At 45.0% G+C, this 18,534-nt stretch overlaps 1 protein-coding gene across 3 annotated transcripts in view; it reads left to right on the top strand.

The window, feature by feature from the left end:
* frmd4ba (FERM domain containing 4Ba) overlaps window positions 1-17,878 on the top strand; it is a 50,103-nt gene extending 32,225 nt beyond the window's left edge. Inside the window, exons 8-24 of one of the 3 annotated variants that reach the window (XM_030051967.1) lie at window positions 525-608; window positions 1,474-1,539; window positions 2,085-2,142; window positions 2,926-3,012; window positions 8,107-8,183; window positions 8,688-8,826; window positions 9,919-10,060; window positions 10,173-10,306; window positions 10,623-10,739; window positions 11,286-11,514; window positions 11,731-11,787; window positions 11,917-12,052; window positions 12,700-12,864; window positions 13,586-14,343; window positions 14,874-15,006; window positions 15,995-16,137; window positions 16,650-17,878. In XM_030051967.1, coding sequence (XP_029907827.1) covers window positions 525-608; window positions 1,474-1,539; window positions 2,085-2,142; window positions 2,926-3,012; window positions 8,107-8,183; window positions 8,688-8,826; window positions 9,919-10,060; window positions 10,173-10,306; window positions 10,623-10,739; window positions 11,286-11,514; window positions 11,731-11,787; window positions 11,917-12,052; window positions 12,700-12,864; window positions 13,586-14,343; window positions 14,874-15,006; window positions 15,995-16,112 — 2,500 coding nt within the window. In that variant the 3' untranslated portion in view covers window positions 16,113-16,137; window positions 16,650-17,878. The other 2 variants (XM_030051966.1, XM_030051968.1) reach the window with 2 other exon arrangements.
* Window positions 17,879-18,534: the final 656 nt, after the last annotated feature.

Below are 18,534 nucleotides of genomic sequence, written 5' to 3'. Positions count from 1 at the left end.
CCCCATGTGCTTCTATAAATGAACACTGGCAACACATGAGTGAGGCTAAAGCGTAGTCTTGGCAGGCACTGGTGCTCTTATAGATAAGAGGTGAAAAAAATAGCCTGACAGCGCACCTTTTTGCCTTTGGTTTGCAAACCTGAGTTATTGCTGTCATGCATTAAGACGTAGAAATTCAAACCACACTGTGAAAGCACAAACACATGGGGAAAGGCTGCCCGCACTATCTTAGCATTTCTTAGCGTGTCTAAACATTTACCTTAACTTCAAGTGCTCTGTAGCACTTATTGTAAGGTCATGACAGGGTATGTGATATTTCTGAACCCTGAGATTCTCATGAAAGGTAGTAATTAGTCAGTAATAGCATCTTTGATCAATCAACAGTGTAATTTTGGTATCCCTCTCAGCTCTGTAGTAGAGATGCGTTGTTATTTTCCTCTATTAAGATAGCTACAGAAAGGCCTCTGTTGTAAATGAATGCTTTAATTGTTCTTACATAAAATCTTACTTTTTTCCCTCTCCAGTGTTGAGACAGCTAGATCAGACCTGAAGCAGCTCCCTGTTCTGCCCACCCGAGTCCTGAGGGAGCACCCATCTCTGGCTTACTGGTAAACTATCTGCCTATTAGGAGCTCTAAAAACCACAAAATGCATGACGGGGGAGTTGAGGGTTGTGGGAGTGGGTGTTAATCCCTGGGGATTACACAGTCCCATAGATATTCACAGTTCAGGCAATACTACACCCCTCCTCCACTGCAGGCCCCTACAGTTCAGCCGTCAAATGGCCTTTGCAGTCAGTAACACCTGGTTGCACAAAGCAATTATTTCCCAAGATGAGTTTTGGGCAGTAAGGTGCATACAAGCCTGCCTGGCACTCGGCAGACTGTTTTGTCTCTGATGGGGCGACTAATTAATGCCTGGGCTGCGTTAAGTACGCTTGCCCATTAGACCTTAGAGAGCACAGGGAGGTGCTGACGGAGGCTCTGCCAGCCACTGACTGTCTAAAAGGTTCCTGTCTGTCTTTAGTCCACGCTGCTGATTTTGCCCTCTGCCAGCTTTTCTCCCTCTGGCTCAGTGGCCATCTGAGGCTGCTGCAGCCCCCAGTGAGCAGCAGCTAGATTCAGATCAATAGCCAGATTAAAGATACAGCTAAAGACACAGATGATGCATGGCTGCACATGTGTATGTCTATTTCTGCCTTCCTCTCTGTCTGTCTGTCTGTGTCTCTCTTAAGCCGCAGTGAGTTCGCAATCTCACCACCCTGTTAAAAGGGATGATTACAGTGGGAGCTAGATTGGATGCATTTTCAGGAGAGGGAGATGAGAGCCATCGGCAGGCCAGTAGGCCAGACTGAATTTTCTGCATGAGCAGACAGAATGTGTGTCAGAGAAAGGGCCTTCTCACAATTCCTCTGAGGTTGGGATGTGTAACACTTGATGGATTATTCATTAAATGTTTTATCTTTTCACTGCAGTGAGGACAGAGTGATCGAGCATTACAAGAAACTGAAGGGGCTGAGCAGAGGACAAGCCATTGTGCAGTAAGTTATGGAATCCAGTGCCTTTTTTTGACTCAGACGAGCTGAATTTGTCAAATAAACTCCTGCGTCCCAAGTGCCAGACTCCCTCTAATTCCACAGCACTGTTTCTCTCACACCCACGCCCGCCTTGCCTCTTTAGCCTCCTGTGTCTGCCCTGTGATGGTTATTGTTTAAGGAAGTGGCTGTCACTATGCCAGAATGTGTCATTAATTAGGGGAGGTGCTCTCAGAGTAGGCAGGCAGGCAGGCAGCCAGCCAGCCATGGGAGGGTGACAGTCCTCTGTGTTTTCCCTAGGACTGTAACTCAAAGCAACCCTAGGTCATTTACGCTCTGGATCATTTGTGCCCTTGAGTTGATCAATGGACTGTGCTTTCCTCTGTCACGGCCCTGTAACAAATCGATCGGCTTGCCACTGTAAATGACTGTGGCTTCACAGTGACTATAGCTTAAATCCCACTTTGTCTGCTGTACAACAGCCACCAGTTGACAGTGATGCAGTGCAAGTGGCCATGTTACTGTTAACCTGTTCCACTCTCTCTCTGAAGGTATCTGGCCTTAGTGGAGTCCCTGCCAACATATGGAGTCCATTATTACCCAGTGAAGGTAAGAGCAGCGCCCTGCGTCATACAGTAGCTTAACCTTTGAACATGCCTCTGTCGACATGCTGTCTTTTCCTCTTTGTCTACATTAAATCGAAATCATCACCCCAGCCCTTGTTTGGTTAATTTTATAACCTTTTCCCAGAAGCAGGAATCAGGAGGTCTTTTCCTGTTTAAAGGCTGTGCTGTAGTTAAAGCTGGAGCACCTGTATCCCTGCCACATACCACAAGAGACTGCTAACCCCTACGCTTGTTTAGTTTAGAGTAAGAAAAAAGGCCTTATGCAAAATCTCATTGTAAATGAAAGCACAAAGGAATCAAGACAAGAATCAAGTAAAGCAGTTTGACACAACAACATGTTCAGTTTAGTAAAACTGGGACAACCCCTCCTCCTCCTCCTTTTTTTTTTTTTTTTTTTTTTTTTGCTATCAGCCACATCTTCGGACTTTCCCTACCTAAATTCATTAAATAAGGATGTCTGAGGAGATCAAACAGTGGTGTTAAAATGTCTCACGGTTTGCAGTCAGGCTTGCAGAGTTTTAAGGCTCCCTTAATGTATTTGATCTCTTCTTGTGTTGCTATTGCTGCAAGCCTAACGAGGTAATTGCTTTGGTAACGGGCCTTTCTTTTCAAAGTCCTAACCAATAAAGCTGCCTCTAATGACTGGTGTGGTATATTTGTGTGTGTGTGTGTGTGTGTGTGTGTGTGTGTGTGTGTGTGTGTGTGTGTGTGTGTGTGTGTGTGTGTGTGTGTGTGTGTGTGTGTGTGTGTGTGTGCTTTCATGCAGGACAAGCAGGGAATACCGTGGTGGTTGGGAGTCAGCTACAAAGGCATTGGCCTGTATGATTTACAGGATAAGCTGAAACCAAGAAAGGTAGGTCTGTCTCCTTCTGCTACTGTATTATGATTTTATTTTCATTTGAGATGTTTTGTCCCAAACAGGTTTTCCACCATCTAAGACATGATTTCTTCTCACATGAATGCTGACATTTCAGTAAAACTCATCAAGCATGAATGAGGCTTTTAGTTATGTTATTATATTTGCTTACAAATTAACGTTTGTATGTAGTTTGAAGCTGGACCATTCACTTGTCAGATGCACAATCTCCTTTCATCGCCCTTATCTTCCTACCTGGTTAATGATCGACTAAACAACCAATAGTTAAAGCGAAAGCATGTTTCCCAAGCCAAAGTTAGGAAAAAGTTAAGGGAGGGCGAGCTGTAGTATCAGTGTGGGTGGTGTGCAATCAAGGTCAAGCAAATACGAACCAACACTGGAATAGCAACAGTGGAATGAATAAATATATAAAAAAAAGGGCTGGACAGACAAAATTTGGAGGGGAAAATACACAAACAACAGCTTGTGTCACCATGTGGTTACCCTCTGCTTTGTCTGAGAGATATTATTAGCAGCAGCCCAGATACATATTTTTCTCCGCAGCCTTTCTCATTACCATCCTCACACCTGTTGCACATGGTAGGTGCCCGTTCACATAGTAGGGTGTGCTGTTAGACTGAACACCAAGGCGCTAATGGGCACGGCCGCAGCGCCTCTTTCGCTCTCCCTAGCCCTCCCAGTTGGAGGGTGTAATTATGGTGCTCTTGGGGGAGCAGCAGGCCTCTGGGACTGGGGTTGGCACTCTGCCAGGCTAGCCCAGGGTGGTGGACTGAATGTGGGGGACAGGAGTGGGGCTGTTGGGGTGTCGGAGGAGGGGGGTGTTTCACCAGGCAAAACTGTACTCTGCCTTCTTCAGCTCCGTGCCAAAACCCCACAGCATTTCCTCACAGGGGGGGAAAATGGTGGCTTTTTTAATTAGCTGTTTTTGTTGCGCTCGCTGTTTGAAAGTACACAACTCTTTTTTCCCCCGCTCTTAGAAGGGGGAACCTCTATCATTTGGCAAATATTGCTAGTGCTTCCTGTCCTGGCTGGCAGTCTTTGTGTTCAGCCCGGTCCACCCCCCTTTGCCCCCTACCCAACCCCTTCCCAGCATGCAGCGCTCATTATGCAAAGCTGCCTGTCATTGTGTGTGTACGTCTCTTGGAGGGCACACAATTGATCAAGCAATAAAACACAATCACCTTGGTAGGGGGTGTGGAAAGAGGCTTTGGGACTGGGTGAAGGGGCGGCCGTGGAGGCAAGTCTGCAGTTGTGCAGGGATACATTTTGAGCCATTGGGAGAGAATTTAATTTTTCTCCTGCAGTTTAGTGACGTTCATTTAGAGCAGCTATGATAGCTTAGTCTCTCATTATCTTCTCTGCATGCGTGTCAGTTCCATCACTCTTTAATGAATGGGCTGAGACTGAAAAGCCGACTTTCCCTGCTGTGTTTAAGAGAAGGTGGCACTTCAAGTAATCTGAATACCCCGTCATTTTCATTATGTATAGATGGAGCTTGTGTGGGAACGGTCCATGTGTCGGTAAGATGCACAGATGATGTATTCCAGAGATTTGGAGGCGATCAAGAGGTGCCAAGCGAAGCAGGAGCAAGAGATTTATCTGGGAAGTTAATGAATTCAGTACCCATTATCAAATATGAGGAACGCAGCCAGAGTGCCGCAGCAACAACACCGAAACTAGAGGAGTGCGTGTCGAAGGCAGAGGGCGTGTCAAGACCTAATTCTTGGTTGAATTAAACCATGAGAGTTTTCAATCTCTCTCTCTCTCTCTCTCTCTCTCCTCCCTGTTTCTCTCTCTCTCTCACACACACTCTCTCCCAGTGGGTAATAGGACACTCTTTACGACCATTTACTGATCCACATATATGATGAGCTAGCAGGCCAAAAATAAATCTTGAGTTTACTATGGATGACATACTTTGAGCTTTGGTGCAACCGTGTCATGCCGTGAAAGACCCGTGCCCTCCACAGTTAAGTGAGACACATCTTAAATATTGCGCTGAAACGAAAACCCAACAGATCTACCTCGCTCTTTGATTTTTGCCTGATATCAGTCCATCATGAGTGTGGAAATGTACAGAGCTGCCAGCCAGCAAGAGTTGGTGTGTGACGTGGTATGAGAAGGGTGGGGCGGAATTTATCCTGTACAGGCGTGTGAGTCAGGGCCTTTGACACATTTATCTATGTATGATTTTGTAGACTTAAGGCCCTGGGGGTCCTGTGGTTATGGGTTGGGTCTGGATCTGAACATTCAGAGCCCATCTGCAACCACAGGCATTTCTGGCACACTTCCACCCACCTCTAATGAGAAGTTTGGTGAAAACAAGGGAGACGTAAATACTGAAGATGGGGGGGGATTCTGTACATTTACTTGAATCACGTGTGTGCGACGATTAATCGAACGTGTTTGTGTGCACGTTTGATGAAAATGGTCGTTTTTATTTTCACATAGGAGTCGTTTTAATGACTCCTGTGCAGCAGTTTTTTTTAATTCAATTAGCTCGCCGTTGGCTTGTGTGCAAAGGCTGAGCATTTTCTTGGAGTGCTTCCTCTTACACAAAAGTAGATACAGTGTTGCTTTAGACTTTAAGGTGTGTCACATCATTGACATATTTTGGCATTGATTTCATCCGCAGCCACCGGTGAGTCCACTAGTAGTTTCATGCATGTGTTGCCACGGAGGTGTGGAGTTTCTCTAATAAGGTGATTGACACACTTAAGTTGCGGATTACATGTTATCTGTTGTCAGAATGTAAATGATGCTAAGTGATAGCGACCAGTGGGTGTGAATTGGAGTGGGATGTCCTCCTCAGTTAGATGGGCTTGTGGGAAGCATAGTACTTTCTGGCTCCCATTGTTTATTAATTAGCTTACCATGCTCTTCATTTCACTGGCAGGCTGTCTGTAATTGTTTTGACTGCAGTATTGGCATGTTTTAGCACTCCACCATGCCCAGTTTCCCCAAAGACAGTGTTTTAAAAGGAAAGCATACATTATTGACTGCAGTTTCGAATTACTGGATCCTTTGTAGGAAAACACATGTATTAACTGGGGAGTTCAAATAGCTTTTGGACAGAACTCATAACAATGGTGTCATTTAGGGCTGGGTGTTATGGATAAAATCAATATACCACAATATCTTTGAGCAAATATCCTGTTGTTATGGTGATATTGTAGAGGTGACTGCTGCTGCTTTCATAAGATATTTGCACACAAGATTCATGCCAGTCGGATAGTGTCAGTACCACCTCTAGAAGGGCAGTGAGAGATTTTTCCCTGTCAGGTAGGGTGGTTCTGCTTTGCCCCGACAGAGCATTGGCCTGTTTTCACATGGAAGCGAATAGGGGCCTTGCTGCAGGGGCACTGCTATTAATGATTAGACCAAAGTAACAGATTCCTTGCATGTTTGCCTTGGGGTCGGTGGGCGGCATGGTGGGTGAGGCTAGTGTGGACCGGAGTCAATAAACAACAGGGCTTTGTGTGGAATTTACAATATGAAAAGTGGAGGAGAATTACCTAGAAGGAAGCGGAGGTTTAAAGCCCGCGTGCATCTAGGGAGGGCTAAGCGCTTATCTGGGGCCGAGAGGAGAAACGGTGTCGTCCAGTAAAGGAAGACAGGACCTGGGAAATGCTTGTGAGTGCAACCTGTTCATCTGGTTTGACTAAAAAGGAAGTGAGTCAGGTAGAGGGAAAAATTTGAGAGAGTAAGGCATGGTGTGTGTGTGTGTGTGTGTGTGAGAGAGAGAGAGTGAGTGAGAGAGAGAGAGAGGGAGAATAAAGAAACGAGAGGGGGGAGCAGTGTGGACCAATACAAAGCCAGGAAGGCAGCATGAGGTGGCTGTGATGTCAGAGGAAGGGGGGGCTAAAGGGGTGTGGCCAGCTCAGCTGAAACTCTTGCAACACCTATCTGGCTTCCTGAGATCAGACAAGAGAGAGTATTGTTCGAGGAAGCTCTAGCCCTGTGGGAAACTCAGAGCCAGAGGATTCACTACAAACCCCAGAGAATTCACCAGGGATTTGATAAACGCAAAAGAAACCGTCTCCGGTAAGCCCCTCCATTTTGTCCACTATTCACCTGTCAGGTTGTTTGAAGAAAGTCAGTGGGGGTTTAAATGTGTTTTCTTCAGTGTGTTCCTCCAGATTCTCTTTTCAGTGAAACATTATCCCTGCTTGGTGTGGTCTAGATTTGTGCACTCTGTCATTGCATGGGTCACTGTCTTGTAGTGGAAGATATGGGATGCAGTGTAGTGAGTTTGCTGAATTTAAATCATGCTTGACCCAGTGGAAGAGGCGAATATTGCTAAAAATCCATTTGAACATATAGGATGTGTCAGCTTGCTTTGATTACTCCCCCCAGAGAACCGTATATTGAGATGTATTACATGCCTTTGTAGTTGAGAGTAATTTAGAGTGCTACCTTCTGGGCTGCTATCAGGTGAACGGTGGTTATGAATCTCCTCCCACATTAATCTCAGCCACACTATCATACAGTGTCGTTTCTGGTTGTTTTTTCACAAAACGAGGGTAGGGAAGAATCATTCACAGGCATGAGGCTCCAAATCTGTCTTTCTTGAGCTCAGCGTTACTGGAGCAAATGTTTCATCCTGTCTTAGAGAACTCCCTGCCCTGTTTTCAGTGCTTTTCCTCCAGGGCAGAATGAAATGAGAACCTGTCCCGGTAAGACTTAGCTCCCTGCAGTTGCAGCAGCGTTATAATTGCTCCTCTGTTAGCTTGACCTTACACTTGACTGGCTGGCCGACTGAGCTGCCTGTGCAGCATTCGGCTGTTATGTTGTTGTTTCTGCTAATGTTGCAAGTTGATTTCAGTTTCAGAGAGCTGTGCCAGTGGTTCGGCTGCCGTTGCTGGAACACAGCTCATTGTTTAATGCCATCTCTCGCTTTTGTGTCGTGTTTTGCGAAATGGATCCACTACGTTGCATGTGAAGCATCAAGTATTTCTTTGGAAATTGATGTCAATGTTTGTTTTAAACCACATTTCTATATTGATCCACAGCAGTCCCGCGCTGGCTTGTGTACTCAGTTGGCGTGTCTCTGTCTATCTCTCTCTGCAGTTATTTCAGTGGAAGCAGTTGGAGAATTTGTATTTCCGTGAGAAGAAATTTGCAGTCGAAGTCAACGACCCACACAGGTCAGAGAAGGCAAACCACTTCATTTATCTTAACTGATCTCAGTTGGTCTGTTCCCTGTTGTTGAAGTGCTCCCGTTTTAGCTACTGCTTTTGCTACTCATGTCTTTATCCTGCACTTCAGTCAACATGAAGGGCATCTGTAGCCTGTAGCCCATTTAGGGCACTGTGTTAATTGCCTGCCTGTCAAACGAGTGCTTTCCTGCTATTAAAGGACCAGTATATTATTCTAAGGTTATTGCAGGTTTTGTCTCTGCTCTTGACACAGGTTTAATACGGCACTTCAAGCCACAAAAACAGTAATTAAATCCCACTGATCCAAAGTGAGCTTGATGTCGCTGCTCCACTCCTCATCAATATGTTGTGTCACAGAAACACCCATGAGTTTATCAGGCTGAATATTTAATAGGAATTGTGTTTTAATCCCTGCTTAGCTCATGGCTTTGAACAGAATTGCTCCACGTTCGAAGCGCAAATAATGAGTTTTTGTCTGTTTCTGTTCCACAGAAGGACAGTGACCAAACGCACTTTTGGGCAGACTGGCTTGGTTATCCACACATGGTATGCCAGCCACTCTCTGATTAAAACCATCTGGGTGATGGCCATCAGTCAGCACCAGTTCTACCTGGACAGGAAGCAGAGCAAAGTGAGTGTGTCTGCCTTCCCTCCACCTCCACTGATCCCTTCTATCATCTAAGGCTGATGCTTTTCTTGTGATGGCTCTCCAGATACAACCTCACTGCTGTTGCTCTGTTCTCCACTTCCATTTGGCTCCCTGATGTGCAGATAGCCTTCATCTCACATGGTTTTACCTCTGCCCGGTTGAGGCCACGGTCACACAGGGCCCTTTTTCCTTTACTAGTAACAGAGGAGCTCAAAGGGTGAAAGGAGTGTTACGTCATTCTCGTTCCAGTGCAACACAAAGTTTGGAAGCATCATGCGATCTAATCAGAGTTAGCTAGCTAAGCTGTAGTGATGGCACTGAAAATAAAACCAGACAGTAGGAAGATCGCATTCACTCTGCTTGCCCTCGAAGAAGAGGATGAGTAACCCACTCTGAGTTTTATCATTTCAACCAAGAACTCTGCCTAGTTTCAAAAGCTATTTTTGCACAGTGTGGCTTAAGCTGAAGCTTGACGCGTCCACGGGCCTGTCCTTAAATATGCCACGTCTAAAATCCAAGATGCATAATGTGGAGGAGACACATTTTTTATGATCAAACTATTAAACATAAATGGGGAAAAAATTGAACTGGAAAAAGCAATTATTATTAAAAGCATCCTGTGCGATCAGGCTCTTAATCACTCCTGTTTCTTAGTCATCACTTACCAGTATCTGTGCTTAGCCTCAGTGCCTTGATAGTACGGGATGCACTCTTGCTTCATGGTGTCGTATTTATTGTACATGTTGGCTGAGCGTCAGGGCTATTATACAGCATGAGTGGTGTGTGATGAGCATTTTGTGGTGGGATGGATGAGTGCATGTGGCACTGCAGTCAGATGAGGTTATTCAGCCTCTGTCTCTCTCAGAAACAGATGGCATGTCAGTGTTCATCCAGGAATAGAGCCCACACTGACTGATGAGAGAGCGCTGAGCTCGGAGTCCCGCGCATGCAAATGGAGCCGCCGCTATCGCACTGCACCATCATTAAGATGAAATACTGACATGGCCTCCTCTGCTCCTTTTTTCCCTTCTCCCCTCTGTTTCCCATCCTCTTGCTCCCTCTCTTCCTGTACAGTCCAAAATTTCGTCAACCAGGAGTTCGGGAGACATCGCTATGGACCTCACTGAGATCGGCGCCCCACGGATCAGTAAACTGTCCAGCATGGAGAGCAAAGACCAGCTCATTATGGCCAGCAACGGGAGCCTTATCTCTGCCGGTATGTAATGAGTTAACAACCCGACCCCTAATGGCTTCTGTTCTGTGTCTAATTGATGAATGATGATTTATTGCCATAATTTGTAAATTAATCAGATTTGTGGCTTGTATAGGTTCTGCCGACTCTGAAGTCAGCGAAGACCAGAAGAAAGAGAAGATTGCCGAGCTGAAGAAGAAAGAAAAGGATCTTCAAGACACACTGACTCAGAAACTGGAGGAGCTGAAGAAGATATGCATGAGAGAAGCTGTGAGTGTCTCTGACTAATTTTGATTTGGAATGAATTTTCAAAGTGTGCAAAATCCTGGCTGCCTGTACAGAGAGTTTTGTTACAAAATAATATATACACCTTTTTTTTTTTTTCTTTAAATGAAAGCTACATCTCCTGTATTGACTGCTGGCATGAAAGTAAAGCACATTATTGGTGTTGAAGTGTTAAAGTTAGGAGTCATCATGATATTTATTGATAAAACAGTTCATTTTCTGAGGACATTTTGTTTTTCATATATTTCATATATAAACAAAAAAAACAAAACAAAACATAAATTGCTGTTCTTGTTTGCAGGAGCTTACCGGGATGCTGCCTAAAGAGTATCCCTTGGCCACAGGTGAAAAAGCCCCACAAGTACGACGCCGTGTGGGAACAGCCTTCAAACTAGATGACCTTTTCCCCCATGATGAGGTTAGTCCGGCTGTTACGTGGTGCTTGGCCTGTTTTTACTTTATTGATTGCACTGTATTTCTAAGTATGGTGTTATAAAAAGAACCAATATATAATTATGCAATTGCAGCATGGCACTAATACTGTTGAAAAACTATTGCCACACCAGTGCCTTTGTTCACGTAGAAACTTATTACATTGAAGATCTCTTTTAACATTTTTGATATGTGAATTAAGAGTTTGTAACATCTGAGCTCAAGTGGTTTTTTTTTTAAGCTGGAAATATTGACGTCCTTTGCATAATGTAATGACGGATGGAGTAATCATGGAGTAAACAGGCTTGTTTTTTTAAAGGCTGGGTCTGAAAGTTCTCTTTTTTCCAATATTTTTTTTTCCATCTGCAGGTCGGTTACTTAAAGAATATGCAAACATTGGATAAATTCTAGGTTGTTTCTTTTAACTTGGAAGTTAGAGTTGCTTTGCTTAGAGTTCTGCCGCTGCCAGGATCTGTTTACGCCTCAAGGAAATCCCCCTTGATAACTGTATGTGTTGTCCATTTCCCATCAGGACCCCCACCTGAGGAATCTGGAGAGCAGGTTTGCCCTGCAGCAGAAGATTGTGGAAGCAGCCATGAAGCTGGCCAACGAGGGTGACCTCTGCAAGACAGTCAAGAAAAAGAGGAGAAACAACTATCTGGATTCAATGAGGAAGCTGCAGGAGATTGAGGATGAGATCAACGCCTATAGGGTCAAGACTGGAAAGAAACCCACGCAAAGAGCCTCACTGATTATAGCAGGTATGATGAGCCTTACCAACACAAACATCACAGTGAAAATTTGAGCCACACTTAGCTTACAGAGGAATCAAAACTTGAATTCCTGCAGAAAAGACAAAGGGAATGCCTCGGGTCATGAATTCATGTGTAAATTGATTAAATACCCACTGTCACTTTTCATGAGAAACATAATATCTGAAGTGTCTCTCAAGAGCAGTTTCTCTCCTCTGTTATCAGATGATGTCAACCCTTCAGAGCTCAGCTCTCTGTCTGACAGCCTCACACTGGATGATGGTGAGTGCTGCAGAGTCTCAGGCACACTCATGCTTCATGCATGTGTTTACTCCTTCTGTTGAGTCCCTCCTTCCCATATCTGCACTGTAGAATTAAAGTTTAAACTCAGCTGTGCCTTTTTCCTCACAGATGATGAGCTCAGTTCCCAGAGGCAGCGGTCGAGGTCGGTCCAGTACTCTCCTAAGCCTCATCATGCAGACACACTGGACATGCACTACCATAAAGACAGACGGGCCTCTGCTATTGACCAGAACAGCGACAGCAGGTAGACAATGGCACAGATTCCCAAGGAGCAAGCTAATACTTGTTAATTCCCAGTGTGTTTATAAATGTTGTTTTTGTAGTCCCAGAGCAAGTAACTAGTACAGACCTGTAGAGAACCAGAGCTACATTCCTGCCAGTCACCCCCTCCCTCTTTCTCCTGCCTCTCCACAATCTCAGTCTTATCAGCCCAAATGTGCCGTCTTTAAAAATAGATGGAAACAAGCATGTTGCTGCCTGCTAAGGAGCAGAAAACAATCTCAAGCCAAGAGCGGGGAGAAAAAGGGAAACAGGAAAGTAGCTGTGGAAACTTTGTTTAAATGGCAGCTCCTGCGTGAATGTTTACAAAATGATACGGGTGATGTGTTGCCCTGAGATTCAGGTTTTTAAACTCATTTTAAACAGTCAGTGTAATGATATTTGTTTGCTGTTGCATGAAAAGAAAGGCCAGTGAGCTGTGAAATGATAGTCACTCAGGTGTAAGCAATGACTAAAATGCCACATTTAAGGGACACAGAGGCTTGTTGTGTTGTTTTTTTTCCCCCACACTTGTGAGAACCTGCAAGGAGAGAGAAGTGGTGTTATCTCAGCGACGGTCTCTAGCCTGAAGAAGTGAACGCGCTGAAAGCACTGTTCTTATCTGTGTTCCAGATTAAATTATGGCCAAGTCCAGGAATCACACCACTATAATCTCCGCAACGCCTTATCGAGCCACAGCAGCCCATACAAGCAAGGTTCAAGACAGCCACGTGACGCGCGCAGCATGCCTCCAACCCCCCTCCTCACCCGCAACGCCTACAGCAGCACCCAGCTCAGGTACGGCCTGGAAGACCGACCCATCTACGTGCTTGTTCTCTCTCACACACACACACACACACACACACACTTGAACATCTGCTTCATCACCAGCTCTGAGAGGCAGTTTAATGGCCATTGAGCTGTTCAAAACTCATCTGTGCTTTCTTAAAAAGGTCTGCTTTTGGGAAAACACATGCCAGTATCACATTCAAACACAACCTGTTGAGTTTAAATTACGTTAATAATGAAACATACCGAAACAGCACGTGATGTTCTCAAAGCTGCAGGATTCAAAGTCGCCCAGGGGTGATTTAAAGTGAAGGCTGTTTAGACTCAGCTGACAAAACTGCGGAATGTGGAATAAGCACGTTATTTATTAAGGACCGACTCTCAGAACCATGCAGACTCAACCAGTCAAGTTCGTACTCATTCCAGGCATTTGTCAGGAAACAGTCAACATCAAAAGCGTCCCTCAACAATTTGTAACTATTGCAGCTTTAACATGTTGTGGAAAGTAGAAATGTGTGGTGTCACAGACTAGACACAGACCTGTTGAACAACATTCTTTTTTTTTTTTTTTTTTTTTTTTTTTTAGTGTGCGTGCGTGTGTGTGAAAAAGCCTACTATTGAAACTATTCATCAAAGAACTGTTCTTATTTTGGTTTCTAGTTTTTATTTAGTCTGTAACATGTCACTGAGATGAGGGACGGACTGATACAATGATGTTTTCCACTTGCAGGTCAGACGATGGCCCACAGCATTTCCGCCAGCGGAGCGGTAGTTTGGAGTCACAGTCGCAGTTCCTGACAGAGAGCGAGCCACCAGCGCCAGCCTTTGCCCTCTCACCAGCCCGACGTAGCAACAGCACGGAGGTCCTCGATGACGGCTCCTCCTACACAAGCCAGTCTAGCGTTGAGTATAACGCCCCCGGTAACCACACCCACCGACGCAGAGCCCGCGGCCGCCACCGAAAGGACATGTACGCCAACACTGGTAGCATGCCCAACCTGGCCCAGCCCGACACCCGCTGCTACGCCTACCAGCCTCGGGCGCGGCCCACCACCACGGCCTACTACGTGACGGGCTATCCCAGCTACGCGGAGCCGGAGCCTTACCCCAATGGAGTGTACATGTACGATAACGAGATGGAGGGACACTACAGCGTCAATCCCTCGTACCACCCCACCGCAACGGCCTATCACAGCCAGGATATGTACGGTCGCTACGGCAGTGACGAGATGGACAGCATGTCACAGAACCCGTACGCCACCCTGCGGCCACCCAGGAACCGCCCGGTGCCGCGAAGCAACGAGCAGGTGAACAAGAACATCCAGAAGGCTTTGGTGGCGGAGCACTTGAGAGGCTGGTACCACCGCAACACGGGACACAAGCAGGCAGCGTACGACTACGACTATGACAGAGGCTCCCAGCAGAGCCTAGGCTACCAGACCATGCCTTCGCAGTACAGCTACAACAGGACTGTCTCCTACTCATCAGGTTAGCTCGCTGCACGACGTGGCACACAGTCAGTTCTCAGCTGGATGCAGAGGTGCTGGATTTCCAGTTAGGGGTCAACCAGTATGGATTTTTTAAAACTGAATCTGCTGTTAGGCCATATTATGATATGCAGGATCTTGAAATTTGTAAATTAGTATGCAAAAAAAAACAAAACAAAACCAAAAAATTAACAAAGAAAATAAAAACTAAAAGATGAGAGACGCTACTGTTCAATTTTAAAAGTGAACAAACAGCTGGAGAATAACCTCTTTCATATGTGAGGGAAGTCACAGACATGCCAATATCTGATATTTAAAAAAAAAAAAAAAAAAAAGGCAGATGTCAGCCTGATATATCAGCAAACTGATAAGCCCGAGTTTCGTTCCATGTAATGTCATGTCAGCGGTGGTAGTATCATGTGATATTGTGTCAGAATGAAATACGCCTCTTTGCACGATACTTTGCATCCAAGTGATTTTTTTTTCTGTGGTGTTTTTTATATATTAATTTACGTATGCTTTATTTTTCAGTATCGTCAGCTGCCTCTACTGGGAACTGGCACGGCCACACGGGCGTTGGTATGGCAGAGTACGACGTGCCAGCACATGCGCAGCAGTCCTACTCTTACGGCACAGCTCACTACAGCCACCCCCCCCACAACAGGTGAGGAAAAAACTTGGCCTCAGCTCAGCACCTTATCCAATTAGCCACTCCCTGATCCCCCCTTATCCCAAGAGCTAAGCGCTAGTTTTTAATTACCTAGAATGGATGGCTGCAGAAAATATAAGCTGCTCTTTGGTTGTGTTATCCCTGACACACAGCGATAGTTTGGACTAATGTGTAGCCAATTTGATCTTTTCTGCTGCCTTGCCCTTATGTTATGAAATGGATGTTTGTGGAGTCTGAGTGCGTTCTTTACCTACTTAACATGGCTGCCTGGTTCAGCATAGGGATTATAGGATCTGTGCAGCTAACAGTCAGTTCTTCCACATGGCTTAAGTATGGTTCTCCTCTCCTTAACTGTCCACCGGCCCCTGCTCTCTTATAGATATGGCGCCTCCCAGCTTTTTAAGGGCTCCTGGTACAGCCCTGATGGCCAGAGGCGCTGTGCCTTTTTCCCCGCTAGCTCTTCCTCCTCCGCTTCTTCTTCCACCTCCTCCCTGCTCTCCTCCTCCTTTCCCTCCTCCTCCTCCTCCCCTGGCTGTCGAGCCAGGCGGGTGGCCTCCAGCCCTGGGCAGCCACAACCCTCCAGAGGGCACAGGCTCAGTAAGGTGTCCTTTGCTAAGGGTAGCCCACCATAGTAAGTAAACGGCGATGGCCAGAGCCTGTGGGTTTGCTCCTCTCAGCTTGTCTGCAGCGTGACTCCATAGCGTGCTTGTTGATGTTTTGAAGTGAAGCTCTGCACTTTGCGCTTTTTATTTGACCTTGTCATCATGTATGATAAGGCGACTGCATGGCTTGTTTCATGGCTGCCCGATTTCTCCTTCCATCTGCCATAATGTCATCCGGCGGTCACATTTCTCTACAGTGTGCCTTTACCACTGAGATAATCTGTTTTCAGCTGCTGTCTGCCCTCTTCTTCGGCCCCTTTTGCGGCATCCCGCCGGTGTGCTTCCATTCACCCTTGACCCTTGCCCCCTCTCACGCACAGATGTCCCCCAGAGTTTGTGGTGCGGAGCAGTGATAGGATGGTGCGCCCTGCAGGGCCATTAGAGAAGTATGGTGCTGTTGCCTATGCTACTGACCAGGAAAATTACCCCCCTCAATAATCAGTGGCACAGCACAGAAGAAAGGGTGAGAGACAAAAATATTAAACTACCACACATGGATTCACTGGTGATGGTCATGGTTTTTTCTTGTTTGTTTGGGGGTTTTTTTGTATGTGGCAGGGGTGTAAAGAAAGCTCAATCACCTTTTACTTCTGTCATTTCAGATTTTTGCTTTATTTCTGAGGGTGTTCTGTGGTGATGGGACCGCTCTTCTGTGGCAGAGGGCAAATGTGACCCATAAACATTGAATACTGCGTGTGTTTGTGAAGTGTGTGTGTGTGCATTGCTCTCTTTTGTGGAGTGAGAATGTTTTGACCCTGGATCTGACCTCCTGAACGAGGTGCTCCTCAACATTTTTGCGGTTAAAAACATTAACCTGCTTGAAACACATGAAGTAGTGAGAATATCTCAGGACAGAAGTGCTATTTGTTTTGACCGGCCAGGGTTAATACATTCTAACCTCCCATTCAGTGAAGCACCAGCTATGTTGGGTTTGCCACCAGTCTAATGTGTTTGAATCTTGTGTGTTGATTGCAGATCCTACGTAGATGTCAACCAAATGGACTCACACATCAGCAGCCAAATGAACAGTAACATGGATCCAGATGAACAGATTTACTGGCACGAGGACTCAAAACCAGGAACAATAGTTTAGTCGCCGACCTGCCATCGTAACATGTGACACTTTCACATTGAGAAGTTGTCATTGTGCCTTAGACTGCACTTACCAGTTTTTCTGGAAAAGAGAATCAGAAGAATCAAGGAACTACTTCTGTGGACTGCGACCCGTAAAGGAACTAAGTCTTTGGGTTCGCTGAGATACAGCTGCCAAACTGACCTGGATCCCTGTGTGCTTTCTAAAGAAACCCCCCCTCTTGACGTCTGTACGTGCTGGATTGCGAGATTGCGAGTGTGTGTGGTGATGGCACTTGTGTTGTGCACTGACCTTGTACCAGGAAGAGCTGCTGTGACGGTGGGGTGTAGCCAAAGGGAACGGGGACTCCAAACTCCTAAACTTACCCAGTGTTGCCCTGTACAGATACTGGCTTCACACAACCGAGGATAAGGACCGTCCCTGATGTAGGATACTGAGCCGCGATGAACAACAAGAAAGACTCGTCGTATTCTGCCACTTCGACAAATGTACAAACACTGTAACTATGAAGGATCTGTTGAGTATTGCTTTTATTGAAATGAAGGATTGACTCATTAAAAATGAGTCCAAAGATGGCTGCCTGCTGAAATTATCTCCAGTCACCAGATCCGGTTGTCGTAGCATTGCTTGTAACTACTGCACTGCTTTGTGTATCATTGTTTGTCATTAAAATTTGCAGCAGTCATTATAAGGTGTTCAACTGTTTCCAGTCTTGTCAGTAATTATAACACCGTTCAGCCAAATACTTCTTTGTTATACCATCTGAGTATTGCCCTAAGTCACCAACTTTGATAGTGCTGAGTTTTTTAATGCATTAAAAGCCACATCTCATCTGGTCACTGCAGAAATACAGAAATTAGACTTTTATTTTTAAACAAGTTTACTGTATCCATGCTGGAAACCATGGACTGGTGCTCCCGAATTCTCTCAAGAGAGTGAAGCTGTATGTACATGTTGGTATTGTAAATACATTGTTTCTGTCTTTTTTGGAGCCTTTTTATGTATTTGAAAAAAAAAAGCATGTAATATATATAGTAAACAATTTGTTAAGCTGGTTCTTAGTAATTTGTATAACTGCATTTGTTTGAATTTTTAAAAATCAGCATTTGAACCATTTGTTTGTTGCTCATGTTTATTTTACGAGAAGCGCGCAACCTTTGAAACATCCAAGAGAAATTTAATCGACATTAAAAAAAAAAAGAATCCTATCCCACTGAGTTCAGGAATACACGGGATTTAGACCCAAATCCATTAAATCAGGTAATTAATTTAATGTCTGTTCAGCCGATTCAATTAGTGAAATGGGGTTTTAAGAAAGCATAATGATTTTTCTTCATTTCCCCGCCTAAGAAAATGGTTGAATGACTTCAAGTCCCATTTTCATTTTATAGCTCTGCAGAAAATGCTTTGTCACATCGAGTATAGACGGTGGTCTTAGTCAACTGGAATGCTTAATTGCATCCTCTAAATTTAAATGGTTTGTAAACAATTTATCTGGGGTGCATTCAAGGAGGCAGAGTTATATAATTAGAAATAAATAATTGCTTACATCTTGATTTCATTTTGTGTTTGTGAAGTTTAACTGAAATATATTATGGAGTGGCAGTTCTGTCTATGGGAATTTACTATGAACAGAAATGTAGATGTTTCTTTATTGCTTTAAATGATCCTCATTTTGCAGTTTTCTCAAGCTGCAGAATCGTGAGCTGAGTCATTTTGCTCCTTTTTTCTCACCGTTGTGTTGTCAGGCTGGTTTTCTGTCTGCTT

Source organism: Myripristis murdjan, chromosome 5 (genome assembly GCF_902150065.1).
Source record: "Myripristis murdjan chromosome 5, fMyrMur1.1, whole genome shotgun sequence".
NCBI lineage: Eukaryota > Metazoa > Chordata > Actinopteri > Holocentriformes > Holocentridae > Myripristis > Myripristis murdjan.
The sequence above is the reverse complement of the archived record's forward strand: the minus strand, read 5'-3'. Positions and strand labels throughout refer to the sequence as shown.